The 23,374-nt window shown below is 30.9% G+C and overlaps 1 protein-coding gene across 1 annotated transcript in view; it reads left to right on the top strand.

Annotated features, from left to right (window-relative positions):
- LOC145270189 (peroxisomal sarcosine oxidase-like) overlaps positions 1 to 18,149 on the top strand; it is a 145,030-nt gene extending 126,881 nt beyond the window's left edge. The window contains exons 3-9 of the mRNA XM_080125818.1: positions 2,574 to 2,722; positions 5,192 to 5,402; positions 8,118 to 8,300; positions 8,965 to 9,105; positions 11,283 to 11,432; positions 12,462 to 12,537; positions 18,025 to 18,149. Of these exons, the coding sequence (XP_079981944.1) occupies positions 2,574 to 2,722; positions 5,192 to 5,402; positions 8,118 to 8,300; positions 8,965 to 9,105; positions 11,283 to 11,432; positions 12,462 to 12,537; positions 18,025 to 18,149 (1,035 nt within the window). The remainder of the gene's footprint in view (positions 1 to 2,573; positions 2,723 to 5,191; positions 5,403 to 8,117; positions 8,301 to 8,964; positions 9,106 to 11,282; positions 11,433 to 12,461; positions 12,538 to 18,024) is intronic.
- The last annotated feature ends 5,225 nt before the right edge of the window (positions 18,150 to 23,374 follow it).

The raw sequence follows: 23,374 nt of genomic DNA, 5'->3' as shown, positions 1-23,374 counted from the left end.
GGTAGAGGAACAGTTGCTACCAATTTTATTATATGACATTTTGCAAGATAAGTTATTGTGATATTAATTTTATTTTTTATTTTTTATTAGATTCAAATGTTAATACCTATATTTTATTTCAATATTTAATTTATATTGTTTTGATTGTTTTTTTTAATAATAGATTTTCTCGTCCATAAATGTTTTTATTATATCTACCAATAATTTAATAATATATAATTTAATAATAATAGATGATCTTATTACATAATTAGATTAGGCAATTCTATTTATTTTCAGTTAATGAGAGGGGAATCTATCACCATACGTTCCCTTAAACACTACAATTGGACTTTTATTAAGTTTTAATACTTAATAAAATAATGGAGAGTAAACGATGCATTGTGGATGCTACTCTTGCTTCTCTTTATTTGTCCCTCAGTCCTCATTTTTTAATGGGTGAGTTTTCTGACAAAATGTATAGCATCGGTGAGCACTTATCATTGATCGTTGTACATTTCAATTTTTAGTTTCTAAATTTTAATGGCTTAATTGTAAATTTGATTAATTATTTTTATTTTAATGTTTACTTTTTTATTTTAACTTTCATCGTATTTTACTTTATTAATTAATTTTTAATTTAATTTGAATTTTTTATCTGAATTTATATTAAATTATTTTACAGTTTTAATTTTTATTTTTAACTGTAATTTATAACTTTAATGTTTTTATCTTTAAATTTTCAAAATTTGATTATTTAATTATTTAAATTTTCTTTATGATTTTATTTTTATTTTTATTTCTTATTTTTATATGTTCTCTCTCTCATATATATATATATATATATATATATATATATATATTATTTTGGCTTTCATTTAATTTATTTCGGGTTTCATTTAATTTATTTTAATTTTCCATTTTTATTTATAATTTCAATTAATTTTAATTTTAATGTATTCTTTTTATATATATATTTTATTTGGGGTTTCATTTAATTTATTTTAATTTTCTAGTTTTATTTATAATTTAATTAATTTTGATGTATTCTTCTCATATATATATTTTATTTGGGGTTTCATTTTATTTATTTTAATGTTCTATTTTTATTTATAATTTTAATTAATTTTAATGTATTCTTTTTATATACATATTTTATTTGGGGTTTCATTTAATTTATTTTAATTTTCTATCTTATTTATAATTTTAATTAATTTTAATTTTAATGTATTCTTCTCATATATATATTTTATTTGGGGTTTCATTTAATTTATTTTAATTTTCCATTTTTTTTATAATTTTAATTAATTTTAATTTAATTATATTCTTTTTATATATATTTTATATGGGGTTTCATTTAATTTATTTTAATTTTCTAGTTTTATTTATAATTTAATTAATTTTAATGTATTCTTCTCATATATATATTTTATTTGGGGTTTTATTTAATTTATTTTAATTTCCATTTTTATTCATAATTTTAATTTATTTTAATTTAATTATATTCTTTTTATATATATTTTATATGGGGTTTCATTTAATTTATTTTAATTTTCTAGTTTTATTTATAATTTAATTAATTTTAATGTATTCTTCTCATATATATATTTTATTTGGGGTTTTATTTAATTTATTTTAATTTTCCATTTTTATTTATAATTTTAATTTATTTTAATTTAATTATATTCTTTTTATATATATTTTATATGGGGTTTCATTTAATTTATTTTAATTATCTATTTTTATTTATAATTTTAATTAATTTTAATGTATTCTTTTTATATACATATTTTATTTGGGGTTTCATTTAATTTATTTTAATTTATTTTAATTTTCTATTTTTATTTATAATTTTAATTAATTTTAATTTTAATGTATTCTGTTTATATACATATTTTATTTGGGGTTTCATTTAATTTATTTTAATTTATTTTAATTTTCTATTTTTATTTATAATTTTAATTAATTTTAATTTTAATGTATTTTGTTTATATATATATTTTATTTGGGGTTTCATTTAATTTATTTTAATTATCTATTTGTATTTATAATTTTAATTAATTTTAATGTATTCTTTTTATATACATATTTTATTTGGGGTTTCATTTAATTTATTTTAATTTATTTTAATTTTCTATTTTTATTTATAATTTTAATTAATTTTAATTTTTATGTATTCTGTTTATATATATTTTTTATTTGGGGTTTCATTTAATTTATTTTAATTTTCTATTTTTATTTACAATTTTAATTAATTTTAATTTGCAAATGTTCTTTGTACATATGTCTTTTTATTTGGGCTTTCATTTAATTTAATTTAATTTATTTTCTATTTTTTCATAATTTTAATTAATTTTAATTTTAATGTGTTCATTTCATATATATATATATATATATATATATATATATATATATATTTGTTTTAATATGTTCTTTTAATATGTATATATTACTTGGGCTTTCATTTAATTTATTCTAATTTCCTATTTTTATATATATATATTTTTTTTTATTTGGGGTTTCATTTAATTTATTTCAATTTTCCATTTTAATTTATGATTTTTTCTTTTCTTTTTTTTTTGTAATATTTTCAGTTTCCGCTGCCTCATAGCAGAGGAAGTTCCCATGGACAAACACGTATCATTCGAAAAGCGTACACGCAGACCATCTTTGCACACATGATGGGGGAAGCCTACCCGATGTGGAGCAAACTTGAAACAGAAACAGGAATACTGCTTCAAAGGTAAGAATGTCCAGTAAGGGGGGGGGGACACAATTATATCATTGATTTTGACGCCCGCGGGTGCTTTCGATAAAAATGTGTATTTATGGGTCACAGCTAAGCCACACGTCCCACGGAGTCATTTTTATCTGTGATATCAATCCACTCACACAGAGAAAAATAAAGTCTTTTTTTTTTCTCTTTCCTTTTGTAAGCTCTTTTGCACTCTAAACAATGCATATTGTGTTAGCAAATAAAGAAGGTAAGTCCTAGGAGGTGGATCTTCTAGAACAACATGTAACCTGACCCAAGTATGACTACCAACCTTTATGTAGCATAGCAAGAACTCTATAAAATCTTAAAACGTATTTTTAGTATACTATGTGTATATATATATATATATATATATATATATATATATATATACACTAGCATTTAAGCCCGGCGTTGCTCGGGTGCTTGGAGGTGTATGTTGAGCAAAAAAAAAAAAGTGGTCAACTTTTTTAAAAGTTTGACCCCTATTATAACCCCTTAACATTTATTGTTTTTGGCTCAAATCAAGTTATTTAGTTAGATCTATGTCCAAGGAAACTATATCTAAAATTTCAAGTTTTTAGACCCAAAATTGTCGGATGAGTTTGGTAGAGTTCTCAAAGGTCAAATCGTTGAATTTTACCCCCTTAAGAGCCAAACTTCTTGCCGAAAACTGATCACAAAGATTTTCCCAAATCTCAGTACACTGTATATCAAATTTCGAGTCTGTAAACTGAAAATTGACAGAGTTATTGCGTAGGGAAATGTACACGGAAACACACACACACACAGACAGACAGACACATTCGCTTTTATATATATATACTAGCATTTCAGCGCGGCGTTGCCCGGGTGTTTGTAGGTGTATGTTGAGCACCCCCCCCCCAAAAAAAAAATAGCGGTCAATTTTTTAAACTTTGACCCTATTATGACTCTTTAATATTTATTGTTTTGGGCTAAAATCAAGTCATTAAGTTATATCCATGTCCATGGAACGTATATCTAAAATTTAAAGTGTTTAGACCCAAAATTGGCGGAGGAGTGTGGTAGAGTTCTCAAAAGTCAAATCATTGAACTTTGACCCCTTAACAGCCAAATTTCTGGGCGAAAACCGATTATAAAGAGTTTCCCCAAATCTCAGTACTCTGTATATCAAATTTCGAGTCTGTATACTGAAAATTGACAGAGTTGTTGCATAGGGAAATCTAGACACACAGATACACAGACACGTTCACTTTTAAAGATATATAGATAGATAGACTAATAAATTGACAGAGTTATAACATAGGGAAACGTATACAGACACATGGGCACACACACAGACACGTTCATTTTTATTGATATAATAGATTAAACAAAAATACATACGCATACATAAATATACATGGAAACAATTTTGTGTTTACTGTAAACTTTTTATGCAAATATTATGCAAGTATAAATCATGTAGAATATCTGCATGAATATAATTACACGGCTAGGTAGACAAAAGATTTTGAAACATCAGTTGGAGATATTTATTGATTTAAAACCACCTGAACAGTGAGATTTTTTTTTCTCAATGTTCTTCCAACTGAAACCAAATTCCCTTCTTTCCTCATTCGTTTCTTAGCTTTTAATTTATCATTCTGACGTTTCCTCTTAGAGGGTCAGACGATAAGTCCTTAAGGAAATTTTAATAATTTCACCTGCCCGTTTTTTGTTTTTTTGGTATTTAAATTAAATTATGTTTCCTCTGAAATATATATATATATATATATATATATATATATATATATATATATATATATATATATATATATATATACATATATATATATATATATATATATATATAAATAAATGACAAAAGCGCCCTTCAGTGTGTGGTTTGGACCGGGTCTCCAGTTCAAAAAGAATTGGTTGGAGGTACGGTCAACGGTGGAGGCTGTGGTCAACTCGTGGCTTCTTAGGAAACTTTCCTTAAAGGGTAGAGCCAAGGCGTGTGCAACGTATATCTTCCCTCTCATCCTTTATCGACTGGTCGTGCTTTCCCTGCCTGCACAACACCTAAATGCTCTGGTCGAACTCTTGTCCTCGCTTTTTGAGAAAACACTGGGTGCACAGATAAGTCTGTATATAATGTCCATGTGAGGGAGGCTTAGAAATACTGGACTTGAAATGTCATGGAGACACCGAGAGGCTGGTTTTCCTGAGCTGCTACCTTCAAGAAGAACGTTTTGATGGTATCACTCCAGTCTTCATAATTCTTCAATTTTTTGAGTTAAGAAAAAATAGGAGGTTTTACTTTTGGAAGTACCCTCTTAATAGACAACCATACACATTTGGAAACTCGAATTTACACTTCAACTTCCAAAAAATTATTATTTCTACTACAAAATATCTTTGCTATGGAATAATATTATACTTGTTTTGATATTTTTTTTTTATTCATTCATTCACATGTCGGATTCAAAGAACAACAGGTATTCTCGCTATGGGCGTAAATAAAAAGGGATATGTGGCCGAGGTCAAAAATGCCTTGACCAGCAATGGAATGAAGTATACGGAGCTTAACAGCAAAGATCTCCACAATCTTTATGACATTTCCATGTATCCGGATTCTTCAGTCATTATGGATCCAGAAGGAGGAATCCTGAAATCCGATACAGCCTTACAGACTTACCAGGTAAATCAATATCACCTTGTAACCGTATAAAAAATAAGTTTGATTTACGGCATATCAACCTTACTTTTTTTTGTATCACTTATTATTTTGCTTCTTTTGTCTGGTTTATTTTACGGCATATCAACCTTTATTTAATACCAAAAAATCAGGACCTGTGGAAATTCCACAGGGACTGATTCATATGTAATATATTGATGTTGACATTCTGTAGATGTTCAGTATAAATGGGGACACTCTGATATAGTAGCTATTTTGTTAAAACTTCAAAAGTATTCATCCCAGCTAAGCAGGGACGCCCGGTGAAGCCAGGTCATAAAATACGCTTAAATATGATATTTTAATTCTTGCAGATTTCATAGATATTATGATAGAGTTAATGTTCTATCGATTTTTATATATTACAAAGTTGCGCTTTCAAAAATATATCTATATGACTATATACTATCAGGTAAATCAATATCACCTTGTAACTGTATGAATAAGTTTACTTTACGGCATATCAACCTTTTATGCAGTCATTTAATACCAAAAATATGACTATATACTACCAGGTAAATCAATATCACCTTGTAACTGTATAAATAAGTTTGCTTTACGGCATATCAACCTTTTATGCAGTCATTTAATACCAAAAATATGACTATATACTACCAGGTAAATCAATATCACCTTGTAACTGTATAAATAAGTTTGCTTTACGGCATATCAACCTTTTATGCAGTCATTTAATACCAAAAATATGACTATATACTACCAGGTAAATCAATATCACCTTGTAACTGCATAAATAAGTTTGCTTTACGGCATATCAACCTTTTATGCAGTCATTTAATACCAAAAATATGACTATATCCTACCAGGTAAATCAATATCACCTTGTAACTGTATAAATAACTTTGCTTTACGGCATATCAACCTTTTATGCAGTCATTTAATACCAAAAATATGACTATATACTACCAGGTAAATCAATATCACCTTGTAACTGCATAAATAAGTTAGCTTTACGGCATATCAACCTTTTATGCAGTCATTTAATACCAAAAATATGACTATATCCTACCAGGTAAATCAATATCACCTTGTAACTGCATAAATAAGTTTGCTTTACGGCATATCAACCTTTTATGCAGTCATTTAATACCAAAAATATGACTATATACTACCAGGTAAATCAATATCACCTTGTAACTGCATAAATAAGTTTGCTTTACGGCGGCATATCAACCTTACTTTTTTTGAAAAGCATCACTTATTATTTTGCTTCTGTTGTCGGGTTTACTTTACTGCAAAGCAGGCCAGAGGATTAGTTCGTCAAAATGTCGTAAAACAACAATGACTAATGATGATGATGATGATGGTGATGCTGCTGCTGCTGCTGATGATGATGATGACGATGATTATACTGATGATGATTATGATAATAATGATGATGATGACGACGACAATGTTTTTTTTACTCACGTTCAACCCAAACAAGACACATCGCCACTTGGACGTAATGGACTACTATTTGGGAGCATGCTTAGGGGAGATGAGCAAGATGTTCGTTTACATTACATTTAAACCTCTGCATGTCAATTCAGTCAGGGAAGCAAGTAGCAGGAAAAGGAATTCCAAAGTCTAGCTACTCAAGGGAAGAAACTACTAAAGTAGAAGGCTTTCTGGCATCTAGCGACCTTTACAGTGAACGGGTGTGATTTTGTTACTAAGCGGTTTTGTCAGGCGTATTAAAGTCGAAGGGAGAACAAGTGTGATGAGTTCATCAGAGCACAATCCATTAAAATATTTTTTAAACAGGCACAAAGATGTAACATTGCGGGGAAGGGACAGGAGTTTATTTTGCTTAGTTTTTTTGACAAGTTTTACGGCATATCAACCCCTTTTCTGTGTGTGAGTTAATGTTGAAAAGCATTGTTTGTTATTCTGCTTTGTTTTCTGGACTAGTTATTGTCAAAAAATAATATCTTTATATAAAATATATAATATCTTTATATAAAATATATAATATATTTATATAAAAAACATTTCTTTTCTTAATTTATTTATATTTTCAATTCACACAATCAGTTTATAAAAAAATTATCAACAAATTTTATTTTTTTATTAATTAATTAATTAATTAATTTTTTCCATTCCCAGAATCAGTTTATAAAAAATTCATCAACAAATTTTATTGTTTCCATCCAAAGAATCAGTTTATAAAAAATTCATCAACAAATTTTATTTTTTTATTTATTAATTTATTTTTTCTATTCACAGAATCAGTTTATAAAAAAAGATTATCAACAAATTTTATTTTTCTATTTATAAATTATTGAGTGAGTTAGCATATGACCTTTACCATTTGTTTTCGACAGAGCAGAATCTGAATAACACTTACCAAGCCATTGCTTTGCTTGAATGGTATTTTTCTCATCAGAAATCAATACTTTATCAACAAATTTTATTTTTCTATTCATTAATTCATTAATTTATGTTTTCTATTCACAGAATCAGTTTATAAAAAATTTATCAACAAATTTTATTTTTCTATTTATAAATTAATTAATTTTTTCCATTCACAGAATCAGTTTATAAAAAAATTATCAACAAATTTTATTTTTCTATTCATTAATTCATTAATTTATGTTTTCTATTCACAGAATCAGTTTATAAAAAATTTATCAACAAATTTTATTTTTCTATTTATTAATTTATTTTTTCTATTCACAGAATCAGTTTATAAAACATGGCGGAGTTATTCTGGATAAGACGGAACTTTTTTCACTTGAACCAGGCGAGATAATCACGCTGCATACAAACAGAGGAGCTTACGTGGCACGGAGCGTCATCTTATGCCTTGGACCTTGGGCTGGACGTTTCCTCAACAAATTGGGTGTCCAGTTCCCTTTGAAAGTAAGACAAAAACAAAAGAGACCAAACATACATTCCCCTCATTATTTTATATAATGATACGTTAAGGAATATTCATATTCGTACGTTGTCATTATCATTGTCATCATCGTCATCATCATGGTCAACATCATCATCATCATCATAATTGTCATCATCATTGTCATCATCATATCATCAGTTCACCACCATCATCAGCATTATCATCATCATCATCATCATAGTCGTCATCATCATTTTCATCTTCATCATCTTCATCATTGTCATCATCATTATCATCACGTCGTCGTCGTCGTCATCATCATCATCATCATCATCATCATCATCCTCACCATCATCATAACCATACTCATCATCATCATCATCATCATCATCATCACCGTCATCATCTTCATCATCTTATTATCATCGTCGTAAGTTGCCTTCGTTTACCAATTGTCTGGTGTCCATGAAGGAATTGTCTTGGTTCCCTTGAGAAAGAGGGCCGCTGACTACCAGTATGCAAATCACTATCCAGCTCCCATTTCCCACCTCTCGGGAGCTGGTCCCCTTTTCCCTTCCCCCTCCCCCTGTCTCTCCACATTAAAAAACGGCCTTGTGCCTAATTTGCTCAGTGGAGAAGCAAATAAATACAACATTCACTGCGGAACTTTTTATTTTCTTTCAGGCCGTCCGGATTAGTGTTGGTTATTTTAAAGCAAAGATTCCTGACCAATACGAAGTAGGCAAATTCCTTCCTTTCATCTATGACACGGATTCAGCCCACTTTTATGGGATCCCTTCATACGAATACCCTGGATTAGTGAAGGTTTGTAAATTTGTAACGTTTTATATATTTTTGTAACGCTTTGTAAATTTTTGCAACGTTTTCTATATTTTTGTAATTTTGTAACATTTTATATATTTTTGCAACGTTTTCTATATTTTTGTAATTTTGTAACATTTTTTATTTTTTTGCAACATTTTATATTTTATTGTAATTTTTGTAACGTTTTATATATTTTTGTAACGTTTTATATATTTTTGTAACGTTTTATATATTTTTGTAACGTTTTATATATTTTTGTAACGTTTTATATATTTTTGTAACGTTTGTAAAACCCCCACCCAATATTTTTGATGATGAGGAGACTTTGTTTCAAAAAACTATATGTTAAAATTATTGTCCAAGACCCATTGTCTATCTCAATAAAAACATCGTTTCCGAAACGATCGTACAATTTATTGATTTTGTTTGTTCTTCCTTATGAAACCGATTTTTAATTTTAATTACAAATTATCAATCATCAGCACTGTTTGCTTTTCTTCTTTTCAATTGTATTAATGAATTTACTAATACATTAAAATATACTCTGCTCTTCAGACTTGTTCTAATCCCCTTAATATATACCCCGCAACTCGAGTCAGAGATGTCTCGTGTTGTGGGGTTCAAAATCGTTCGACTGGTGTTAATCGTGACACCCTGCACTTTAGATTTCCAAAAGGATGAAACACTAGTGTCTGTAGGTATTTAATTATTATAGTAAATATATATATATATATATATATATATATATATATATATATATATATATATATATAGGTTGATAATTTTAAGAAAATCATACACAAGGAAATGAAAAAAACTAGGCCTAAATGTAGACGTATTAGCTAACATAAAAATAACAAACTTCCTGGACGTCACGTTAAATTTAGATAAAAACACATATGAACCCTATTTAAAAGATAACGCTAATCCAATATACGTAAACCCTAAGTCCAATCACCCACCATCAATTATAAAACAGATTCCTAACTCGATCGTAAGTAGACTCAGCAATAACTCAAGCGATGAAAATGTATTTAACAGGTCAACTAATATTTATGAAACAGCCCTAAGAAATAGTGGATGCAAAAATATTGATAGCAAATATAAGCAACAAAGCACCAATAACTATAATAAAATTAAAAATAGAAGAAAAAGAAATATAATCTGGTATACGGCACCATACAATCAAATGTTAAAAACAAAACTTGGCAAGAAATTTGTAGATCTTATCGAAAAGCACTTCCCTGCAACCAACCCCTTACACAAAATTTTCAATAAAAATACCCTAAAATTATCCTACAGCTGTTGCGAAAATTTAGAGACGATAATTAAACCACATAATAACAAAATATTAAATAAAAGCTATGAAAATAACAAAACAAGAATAAAAAAGTGGACACCATGACAAAAATAGAACTAACACAAAAAACACATATGTAACTAGCAGAAATAATAATAATAATAATAATAATAATAATAATAATAATAATAATAAACCAACTCCGGACAACAACAACCATACTAGAAATAAAAATAAAAATACTAATAACGAACAAGATAAATGCAACTGCAGATACTGCACACTTTGCCCACTTCAAAATAAATGTCTAACCAAAAGCATAGTTTACCAGGCAACAACATTTGCGAAAGAAAACCCAAATAACAAGAAATATTACATAGGTATGACTTCCTTAGATTTCAAAACTCGATATTATGACCACAAAAGTACATTTAATAATAATAAAAAACACTGTATGAAAACAACACTAACTAAAAACTCAATAGAAGGTGCGTATATAAAAACACGCGGCAACCACAAAATTCTTGCATAAGCCTGAAGAATCCTAGAGTGGATGAAGCGCGGAATATTCAGTGTAGCTTAATCGCCATGTATATTTTATAACTTACTATATATATATATATATATATATATATATATATAGATAGATAGATAGATATGCCCACCGATTACATATGAAAAACTATGCCATCTATTAACCCAAACACTAACTCTAAGTGCGTTTTATTCAGCCGTTGTCATTTCACTGGATTGACCTGACTTTGATTACACCTGCAATATGGGAAAAATGAAAGTTACATTTAATATCAAATCGATTTATGACCCTTTGTTTATCGTAATAGACTTTTATCTATTCTTTTTCTTCTAAACTCAACAGGTAGCGCTACACGATGGACCTGTTATTGATCCCGACAGACGAGACCAAGTTGAAAATGATTGGGCCATCAAAACATGCAGTGAATTTGTGAAAGATGTCTTTCCTGGATTAGAACCAGACCCTTGTATTGTTGAGCATTGTATATATACGGTGAGTGAGTGCGATTATTTAACCATGTTTAGTATAAGTAAATTAATGGAAGGTGAGTGGATAGTTAAGGCTACCATACAGGGTTTTATCTTTTCTAGAGGGCGACGATGCCGTTAAGTTCAAGTTAGAAATGATTGATTTTACTGATTTAGATGACAATAAGAATATAGGAGTGTGAAAAATTTGTTGATCATCATTCAATCCCGAGCAACGTTGGGTCACCCTATATATATATATATATATATATATATATATATATATATATATATATATATAATTTTCCTCACTATGTATCTTTGATTTTTTCCAATAAGTTCCTCCTTTTACCATCTCCAACAGAAAACCCCGGACGAGTATTTTGTATTAGACACGCACCTAGTAGGGTCTCCTTAATTTTAATTAGTGTATGCAGTAGTGCTCTGGAGGCTTCCTGAGTTTTTATTTCTGTCACTCATTACTTAAAAAAAAATGTTTTCTCAAGACAATAAAAGACAATAAAATTGCAAAATCACTTTTTATTTTGAAAATTGTTTCATCTTACCCTTCAAGGACCAACGGGAAGACTAGTACACACACACACACACATACACACACACGCACACATACACACACATACCCTTCAAGGACCAACGGGAAGACTAGTACACACACACATACACACACACGCACACACACACGCACACATACACACACACGCACACATACACATACACACACATACACATACACCCACACACATACACATGCACACACACATACACATACACATACACACACACATACACACACGCACACACACATACACACACACGCATACACACATACACACATACACATACACACACATACACACATACACACACACACACATACACACATACACATACACACATACACACACATACACACATACACGTACACACACACACACACACACACATATATATATATATATAATTCGTGTGTATCTCTTGACTATGTATCTTTGATTTTTTTCCAACAACTCCCTCTTTTCACTATCTCCAACAGAAAACTCCCGATGAGCATTTTGTATTAGACAAACACCCTCTTCATCCAAATTTGATCATAGGAGCTGGATTTTCAGGTAATTATTATCATTACATGTTTCTATTAAAAAAAAAAGATTAACCTACTTTTGAAAATGTGCTCCTGCTATTACTGGTAAGCTAATCAATGTTATATCTAAGTCCATTGTTTTTAGCGATCACGTGTTCATATATATATATTTTTTATTTACACACAAAGCTGCACCCGGCCACGCGTTGCTGTGGCTCAGTTTGTTAAAATGGAACACATTCCCCATAAAAAAATGCATTTTGTATTGTTTATTTATTTTATTATTTTTGCAATTTTTTTATCAATAAAAGTTGTTTTTTCCCCAAGAAAAGGTGAATTATTTACCATAAATTGTTAGGTGAAAGTTTGTTTTTTTTCAGAAAAACTTGCACTTTTTTTTTAAAAGAAAGTTGGCAGTAAACATTTCTTTTTGAAAACAGAATTTTTATCATGAAAAGAAAAAATGAATGCTTTATATGAACACCGTAAATAGTTAGGTGAAAGTAGAGAAAAGTTAAATTTTTTTTTCAAAGAATGTACAATTTTTTTTTGTCAATAGATGTTAAGAAAATAAACAGAAAAAATGCTCCCATCAATAATTAACTATGAAAAAAAATAAATAAAAGGTTGATTTAGTGTTTCAACATTTGAACAACGCTCGGCTGAATCCAGTGATTGCCGGTCGAACCCTAAACAAATTGAAATCCAGGGGAGGGGGTTAAATTCTGCATGAGTACCATTCTTTTTAATTTTGTTCAATTTTTTTGTGTGGGCTTTTAGCGATTGCAAACTAACAAATTTAACCAAAATGCAAAAAATTCAACAATTGAATAATTTTGCTCAGCTTCTAATACAAATCCTAGTAAATCAATCCCTCTTATAGGGAAGGACGGAACCAAATTATTGTCAGTATGTTAGGGAGAGGTTTTATATATATATATATATATATATATATATATATATATATATACATTTACAATATTTTAAGCAGATTTTTATGGGTTGCTCGTTAACTTACGATAAAACTTACGAAGTATGCACTTGTTTACGATTGTTGTAAAAATGGAATGGAAATTTAAATTTCGCTCCGTTTTAATCTTTTTTTTAATTGTGCTTCTCCTAAAAACAAATATAGTCAAAAGAATAACATTCAACAATTGTACTTTATATATAAAACACGAAATATTATATATATATATATATATATATATATATATATATATATATATATATATATATTAACGAAAGAGAAATGATTCCATTTTTAAACGAAAAATGTCAGTTTGGTATATAAAAGTTCCGTTTAGTAATGTCACGTGATGGCACGCGGCGTGAAATAATTGTCCCCAAATAAAAAAATGCCCCATCCGTACAAGGAAAAACACCTATTTATTATAGCAAAATTCAGTCTGATGTTATAATTAAAAAGAGATGTGTAAAAACACACATGGGTACAGTAAACATATTATACTAAAATGTCGAAGCAGTCATTCCAGTGGTTATTTAGACTATTAATTACGAACGAACCAAGAGTTAAATTTATACACACACACACACACACACACACACACACACACACACACACACACACATATATATATATATAGATATGAAACTGTCATCTTCTGTAGTGTGTTATCGAGTGACACAATTTCTTTCTTAAGGAAAAAGGTTAGGGGTAATTAACATATATATATATATATATATATATATATATATATATATTCCAGTGGTTATTTAGATTATTAATTACGAACGAACCAAGAGCTAAATTTATATATATATATATATATATATATATATATATATATATATATATATATATATAGATATAGATATAGATATAGATATAGACATAGATATGAAACTGTCATCTTAAACGAAAAATGTCAGTTTGGTATATAAAAGTTCCGTTTAGTAATGCCACGTGATGGCACGTTTTTTTTAAGGAATAATCCTATGAGTAAAATTTGACTATTTTTCAACTATGGTAACACACGTTCATCCAGGTACAAGGCTACACACCTAACGTGAATGTGTGGTTTTTATGTCCTTTTGTTCATCCGTAGTTCAACAAAAGGAGAAAGATTACTTCTGGTTTTTCGCAAAATGCTTCCATTATCGCACGTTTTTCAAATAGTTGTTTAAAAAATTATTTTATTTAAAAAAAATTGGAATTTAAAATATAAATATGGAAAAATTTTTAACCATAAAGAATTGAACTACACATTGAGTTTTTTTTTTTTTAGATAAGTGATTTTTTGGAATTTATATCGATTTTTTATACTTGAAGGAAGAAAAATTTCGTTGATTTTCTTCAAATCTTTTTTAAAGAAAGCCGATTAAAAAAATTGCATAATTTGCTATTAAACCTGTTATTTTTTTTAAAAGTTGCTCTTTGCTCCTTTAATTGAAAAAAAAATAGGGTTTGAATTACATTTTTTAAGCAGTTATAAGCTTGTAAAAATAGGAGGTCGAATTATTCAATTTTTTTTTCACGCATTCTAAAATCGGTTTCTGACATTACTATCACTGCATGTATGTAGACATATTGGTGTTATTTTTATATAATGATACGATGATGTAAAAACATGGACGATACATTCGAAGAAAGTCGGAAGGCACATCTGCCGAAGGGTTTGTATCAATGACGCAAAAACAAATAAAGTGTTTCAATATCAATTGCAAATTCCAACATAGAGCAAAGGGGAGATAACTCTAACTTTTATGAAATTAAATTTAAACTTTAGAGTTACTCCCCTTGCATTGCAGACCTTATTTGTTTTTGGTATTATTATTATTATTATTATTATTATTATTATTATTATTTATTTATTTATTTACTTTTTTCTTTTTTAACGGAACTGATTTTTTTTTTATAAAATTATACACATATTTGTTGGATCTTCCGGGTTTGTATTACTGTACACATAGATTCAAAAAAGTGGTAAAAAAACAACTAACAAATAAATGTTACCAAAGGCAAGATAAGTTACTTTTCTACCTAACTGGAAAAAAGGGTTTTTAGTGGTTTTACTCACTTTAAAATGTGTAATCGGTTCGAAAATCATACAATGTTTATCGATATATTTGAAAAAGGAGAATGGCAGTGTGTGCTTGCTGTTGAATACGGTAAGTTTGGGAAAATGAGTTCAAACTAAATAATTACACAAAATGCTGTTAGAAATTCACCGAATATATGTCCGACTGAATGACTTTAATCGTCGTAGTAGTAGGAATAATTGCGGTCATCTAGTTTAAATAGAAACGGAAAATTACCTCCCTTTTGAACTAACCTGTGTCTTACGATCGTTTCCATCAAGTTGTATTTTTTATTTTCTTTAATAAATAATTTTCTACCTTATCGATTTTCGTAATTTTTTTATATCATCATCTTAAAAAATACGAGGAATACGTAGATACGATTCTTTTCATATGAAATTCAGTAATACGATTTCAGAAACTTCGCCCCAATAGTGTAGAAGCGCCAAACTGTCATATGAAAGAATAAAAAAAAGATGAACGAATTTCTAAATTAAATAGGGTTATCTCCCTCAGTCCATGGCGTGTTTTAGAAGAGCGGCAAGAAATTCAGAGATCACATCGTCCGAAGCCTAGTTGTTGGTGAAAATTACTTTTTTTGTTTTATCAAATTCAGACTGAACTTTTTTTTTTTTTTTTTTTTTTGCCAGGCTAATATTTATGTATTTATTTACGTTGTATTTTTAGTATTTATAGATTTTTAATGAGAGTTTTCTTTCTTAGAACTATTTTCGCTAGAGTTATCTCCCTTGGCTACATGTTTCTATTATTACGAATTTTAATCTACATATGTCTATTAGTTAATCTCTACCTTGTGTCTAGTTTTTACCATTCGCTGGTAACACACACACACACACACACACACACACACACACACACACACACACACATCTATGATTGATGATTACAATTTACTGTGGTTTGGTTCATTAAAAAAAATTACTGACATTCATTTGAGAGTAAAGTCAGACACAACGTCGGTTTTGCAAAAATGATACTCTGAATGGGACAAAAGAAAATGCCTCGGTTGAGAAGGATTTCCCCTCTGACGGAAAACAGAAGATATTACTGCACTTTGATACTGGCCCAAAAAACTCCCACTTTTCTCTCTTTCTTTTCCTCTTTTTTCGTTCTCTCTTTTTATCTTTTTTATGAATCAATTTTCACCCCAAACAAAGCACAGTGCCACTTTGAAGTAGAGGGCCACTATCCGAGGCATAAGTTGTAAGGGAATTATGAAGAGAGATGAGTAGCAAGATGTTTGTTCACATTACACTTGAACTTCTGCATATCAGTACAATTGGGAAAGCAGAATCCGGAAGGGAGTTCCAAAGTCTTGCAGTTCTGGGGAAGAAACTATTGGAGTAAAAGGCTTTCTTACACCTAGGGATCTCTACTGTAAAGGGGTGGGACTTAGTTGTTTGTCAGGTTTGTCGGAGGTAGTCACGTCGAGGAGGTACAAGTGCTTGTAGTTCGTCAGAGCATTCACCATTAAAGTATTTGTAGAACAGGCAGAGGGATGAAACGTTTCGTCGATTGGACAGAGGCTGAAGCCTAGATGAAAGTTCAGGACCTATTAGGTTGGCGACTCTCTTTTGAACCCTGTCCAGGAGCGAGAGAAAACCAGCAGATGCACCAGCCCAAATGTGACAACAGTACTCCATACATGGGCGAATGGTGGCCTTATAGAGGTACAGGATAATTTCAGGCGTAAGTATTTTTCCAGCACGGTAGAGAGAGAGCCCACCTTTTTTGCAACAGCCTTGGCAATGCTCTCAATGCATCTATTCCAGCTCATGTTCCCTGTAAATGTTAGGCTTAGGAGTTTATGAAAGTACTTTCAGGTAATGTGTTCTTGGCCATTGCTATTGGTGGTAGAGAAGGTTTCTTGTAACTATTGAAGGAAACAAGTTTAGTCTTGGCAGCATTGAATGTGACCATCCATTTTTGTTCCCATTCCACTAGAGATTGGAAGTCATTCTCTAGTGTTTCTGTTATTTCCTTAGATGTGTGTTCATTTGTTTTCCCTTTGTGCCTGTTATAGAGAGTGGTGTCATAAGCAAATATACCCATCTCCGAAACAATTTAATCAGGGAGGTCATTTATGAATATCAGGAATAATAAAGGTCCAAGGATAGACCCCTGAGGTACTTCCGCATTTATATCATATTGTTTAGATGTACGACTGCATTTAAATTTAGGCACAGATATAGAGTGGGGGAAATCGTTTATCGTGGTTGTAGGTAGTCGAGTGTTTCTTTTTCTTGTGAAAGTTTGACAAGAGGGAATTATAGAGTGAAGAAAAATGTGATTTGAATTCGACCGACTGTTGAAGGTTCTCCTAAACTGATTTTCTCGACCAGGTCTTAGAAGAATTTCAAAGTTAACACTGGCGTACTACATTCACGTTTTTAAAGTTTGGAAAGAAGTTCTCTAATGGTGCCTTTCTCGATATTTTTATTCTCTCTTGCAGGTCATGGTTTTAAGCTTGCGCCCATTGTTGGAAAGATCCTTGGAAATTTGGCGATGGGGAAAGCGTCCACATACGACCTTTCTCAATTCAGAATCGACCGGTTTCAGCGGAAAGCCTCTCTTTGAGAACAACGAAGGAAAACACAGAAAGATTGCTAAATATGCTGGAAATCCCGGGGATGCGTGTCGCCTGGAAACATGAAATAAATATAAAAAAAAACAAAAAAAAAAACAAAAAACAAGTGATTGAATAATTTGCATATGAGGAACCACATCGATTAATATTAATAAAGAAGCGACAGTATATTCCATACATCATTTTTATTCCCGCATCTTTTCTCAAATTAAAACATTCGTCTTAAAAAAATCAATATTTGATTCTGAGTAGCCATTTTATTGTATTATCGTTCGTTGTTTTTTTGAAAGAAAATGTAATTCGAATTCATTTCTTTTCATTGCATGTTTTGTTGGTTTTAATTACATTTGTGCGTGAGTGTTGCAACCAAAATGTCGTTTATATTTTCCATACATACCAACTCTATTGAGTGTATGTTTTTTTGTTTTTGTTTTGTTTTACTTATGAAAGAGAGGATACTATTATATAAAACAAAGTTTTGTCTCGGCACGTGTGTGTGTGTGTGTGTGTGTGAGAAAGAGAGAGAGAGAGAGAAAGAGAGAGAGAGAGAGAGAGAGAGAGAGAGAGAGAGAGAGAGAAAGAGTTCCCTCTGAATTTCAAAACGACAGGGTCAGCGTCAGGTGGTAGCGACAGAGACTTTGAAAAAGCACATGTTATGTGGCACAGCTTTGCTAAGCACATATGTGTACGAAAAGACTTTTGAAAGATAATGAAATGCGTTGGACAAAACCACGAATAATGCATTTCATTTGCGTTAGTGTTGGGACGATTAATAATATGTGCCACTTTTCTGATGCCAAAACGATTCTTTTAATTATGTTTTTATTTGATATCTTCCGCTGCTGGTAATACTGATAAAATAATCAATATTTATTGATTTTAAACTATAGTTTATTCCCATATCATGTTTTTTCATTACGTTTAAGAAAATATCTGCACATTTAACATGCTAGTCTTTAGAGATTTATAAATAATCGGAATCAGTAATTGCACTGGAATCGGGAAAATATAGGAATTATCCTATCACTAATTTGCACTTAAAAAATTGCTGGGTCGGATTTTTATTTATTTCATTTTATTTTATTTTTTTTGTTCGTTTGCGATGGTACCAAACAACGTGTGGGTCTGCGATGTTTGAAATGTAACGAGCTGTAATCGATTTACAGAGCACGTGCGCCGTACACACACACACACACACACACACACACACACACACACACACATATATATAAACTTAATTAAGACTGATTTCTTTGTGAATAGAATATTAATTTACATTGATTCATTATAATTCTACTTTATAAATCAACTTTCTACTTGCTGAATTTTCGTCATTTTTGGATATATTACTATTTTCGACATGAAAATTAACTACGTATAGAGGTTGGTGGTGCTTTCTTCTCATATACACCGAGACGTCGGTCTCATGACAGTCATTTCGGTCTTGTTATAACTTAAGTCTCAACACTAATTTTGTTCTGAAGTAAATAAACGCTTTAAAATAAGTAAAAACAAAAATTTCGTAGATTCTTGAAGGAAGACAACTCTGACTGTTTGGAATTATCTCCCTTCCTTGTTTAGGACCACTGAAGAAGTATACTGGCCCTGATGAGTTTTAGTCTAGCAACACTTAAGAACTGTGATACAACGGAACGGTCTGTCTGTGGGCAGTGTCAGAAATTTCGTGAAAATAGTGAATAATTCCACCCCATCTTTCCAAGCTTATAAGATTAATAATTTATAAATTAATTATTTACTTTTTAATAGACATTTCAAAATGAGAGGCGTGAATTATTCGACCCCCTGTCTTTCCAAGCTTATAACGCCTCGAAAAATGTAATTCAAGCCCTAATTTTTCTTTCAATTAAAGGAGCTAGGACCAAGGTTTCATTAAAAAAAAAAACAAAAAAAAAACAATGTGTTTTTTTTTTTTTTAAAAAAAGGTTTTAAACTTCGGACTTTACAGGTAAATTTCTAAAAAAAGGGATTTTTTGTTTTAAATTTGAATATGTTATTTATTGACCTTTTCTCTTCAATTTGTGATATATAAAACTATTAAACATAAATTAATTATTTACTTTTTAAGAGAAACTTGAAAATGTGTGACACTTACACAAATGGGGGGGGGCGTGAATATAAAAAAAAACGTTTGTCTAAAATATTATATTCGGTTCATTGTGAAAAATTTCTAAGTCCAAACAAGAGGGGATGTAGGTATAGATAGGTGACAATCTTATAGACCAAGGCATCTCAGCGTGTATTCAAGTGAAAAATTTCTAAGTCCAAACAACAGGGGCTGTAGGTATATATAAGTGACAATCTTATAGACCAAGGCATCTCAGCGTGTATTCAAGTGAAAAATTTCTAAGTCCAAACAAGAGGGGATGTAGGTATAGATAGGTGACAATCTTATAGACCAAGGCATCTCAGCGTGTATTTAATTGAAAAATTTCTAAGTCCATACAAGAGGGGATGTAGGTATAGATAGGTGACAATCTTATAGACCAAGGCATCTCAGCGTGTATTCAAGTGAAATATTTCTAAGTCCAAACAACAGGGGCTGTAGGTATATATAAGTGACAATCTTATAGACCAAGGCATCTCAGCGTGTATTCAAGTGAAAAATTTCTAAGTCCAAACAAGAGGGGATGTAGGTATAGATAGGTGACAATCTTATAGACCAAGGCATCTCAGCGTGTATTCAAGTGAAAAATTTCTAAGTCCAAACAAGAGGGGATGTAGGTATAGATAGGTGACAATCTTATAGACCAAGGCATCTCAGCGTGTATTCAAGTGAAAAATTTCTAAGTCCAAACAACAGGGGCTGTAGGTATATATAAGTGACAATCTTATAGACCAAGGCATCTCAGCGTGTATTCAAGTGAAAAATTTCTAAGTCCAAACAACAGGGGATGTAGGTATAGATAGGTGACAATCTTATAGACCAAGGCATCTCAGCGTGTATTTAATTGAAAAATTTCTAAGTCCAAACAAGAGGGGATGTAGGTATAGATAGGTGACAATCTTATAGACCAAGGCATCTCAGCGTGTATTTAATTGAAAAAATTCTAAGTCCAAACAACAGGGGATGTAGGTATAGATAGGTGACAATCTTATAGACCAAGGCATCTCAGCGTGTATTCAAGTGAAAAATTTCTAAGTCCAAACAAGAGGGGATGTAGGTATAGATAGGTGACAATCTTATAGACCAAGGCATCTCAGCGTGTATTCAAGTGAAAAATTTCTAAGTCCAAACAACAGGGGATGTAGGTATATATAAGTGACAATCTTATAGACCAAGGCATCTCAGCGTGTATTCAAGTGAAGAATTTCTAAGTCCAAACAAGAGGGGATGTAGGTATAGATAGGTGACAATCTTATAGACCAAGGCATCTCAGCGTGTATTCAAGTGAAAAATTTCTAAGTCCAAACAAGAGGGGATGTAGGTATAGATAGGTGACAATCTTATAGACCAAGGCATCTCAGCGTGTATTCAATTGAAAAATTTCTAAGTCCAAACAAGAGGGGATGTAGGTATAGATAGGTGACAATCTTATAGACCAAGGCATCTCAGCGTGCATTCAAGTGAAAAATTTCTAAGTCCAAACAAGAGGGGATGTAGGTATAGATAGGTGACAATCTTATAGACCAAGGCATCTCAGCGTGTATTCAATTGAAAAATTTCTAAGTCCAAACAAGAGGGGATGTAGGTATTGATAGAGTGCAATCTTATAGACCAAGGCATCTCAGCGTGTATTCAAGTGAAGAATTTCTAAGTCCAAACAAGAGGGGTTGTAGGTATAGATAGGTGACAATCTTATAGACCAAGGCATCTCAGCGTGTATTCAAGTGAAAAATTTCTAAGTCCAAACAAGAGGGGATGTAGGTATAGATAGGTGACAATCTTATAGACCAAAGCATCTCAGAGTGTATTCAATTGAAAAATTTCTAAGTCCAAACAAGAGGGGATGTAGGTATAGATAGGTGGCAATCTTATAGACCAAGGCATCTCAGCGTGTATTCAAGTGAAAAATTTCTAAGTCCAAAGAACAGGGGATGTAGGTATAGATAGGTGACAATCTTGTAGACCAAGGCATCTCAGCGTGTATTCAAGTGAAAAATTTCTAAGTCCAAACAAGAGGGGATGTAGGTATAGATAGGTGGCAATCTTATAGACCAAAGCATCTCAGAGTGTATTCAATTGAAAAATTTCTAAGTCCAAACAAGAGGGGATGTAGGTATAGATAGGTGACAATCTTATAGACCAAGGCATCTCAGAGTGTATTCAATTGAAAAATTTCTAAGTCCAAACAACAGGGGATGTAGGTATAGATAGGTGGCAATCTTGTAGACCAAGGCATCTCAGCGTGTATTCAATTGAAAAATTTCTAAGTCCAAACAAGAGGGGATGTAGGTATAGATAGGTGACAATCTTGTAGACCAAGGCATCTCAGCGTGTATTCAAGTGAAAAATTTCTAAGTCCAAACAAGAGGGGATGTAGGTATAGATAGGTTGCAATCTTGTAGACCAAGGCATCTCAGCGTGTATTCAAGTGAAAAATTTCTAAGTCCAAACAAGAGGGGATGTAGGTATAGATAGGTGACAATCTTATAGACCAAGGCATCTCAGTGTGTATTCAAGTGAAAAATTTCTAAGTCCAAACAAGAGGGGATGTAGGTATAGATAGGTGACAATCTTGTAGACCAAGGCATCTCAGCGTGTATTCAAGTGAAAAATTTCTAAGTCCAAACAAGAGGGGATGAAGGTATAGATAGGTGACAATCTTATAGACCAAAGCATCTAAGAGTGTATTCAATTGAAAAATTTCTAAGTCCAAACAAGAGGGGATGTAGGTATAGATAGGTGACAATCTTATAGACCAAGGCATCTCAGCGTGTATTCAATTGAAAAAATTCTAAGTCCAAACAAGAGGGGATGTAGGTATAGATAGGTGACAATCTTGTAGACCAAAGCATCTCAGAGTGTATTCAATTGAAAAAATTCTAAGTCCAAACAAGAGGGGATGTAGGTATAGATAGGTGACAATCTTGTAGACCAAAGCATCTCAGAGTGTATTCAATTGAAAAAATTCTAAGTCAAAACAAGAGGGGATGTAGGTATAGATAGGTGACAATCTTATAGACCAAGGCATCTCAGCGTGTATTCAATTGAAAAATTTCTAAGTCCAAACAAGAGGGGATGTAGGTATAGATA

This window comes from Euprymna scolopes, chromosome 46 (genome assembly GCF_053919585.1).
Source record: "Euprymna scolopes isolate OS-2025 chromosome 46, ASM5391958v1, whole genome shotgun sequence".
Classification (NCBI taxonomy): Eukaryota; Metazoa; Mollusca; class Cephalopoda; order Sepiida; family Sepiolidae; genus Euprymna; species Euprymna scolopes.
The sequence above is the reverse complement of the archived record's forward strand: the minus strand, read 5'-3'. Positions and strand labels throughout refer to the sequence as shown.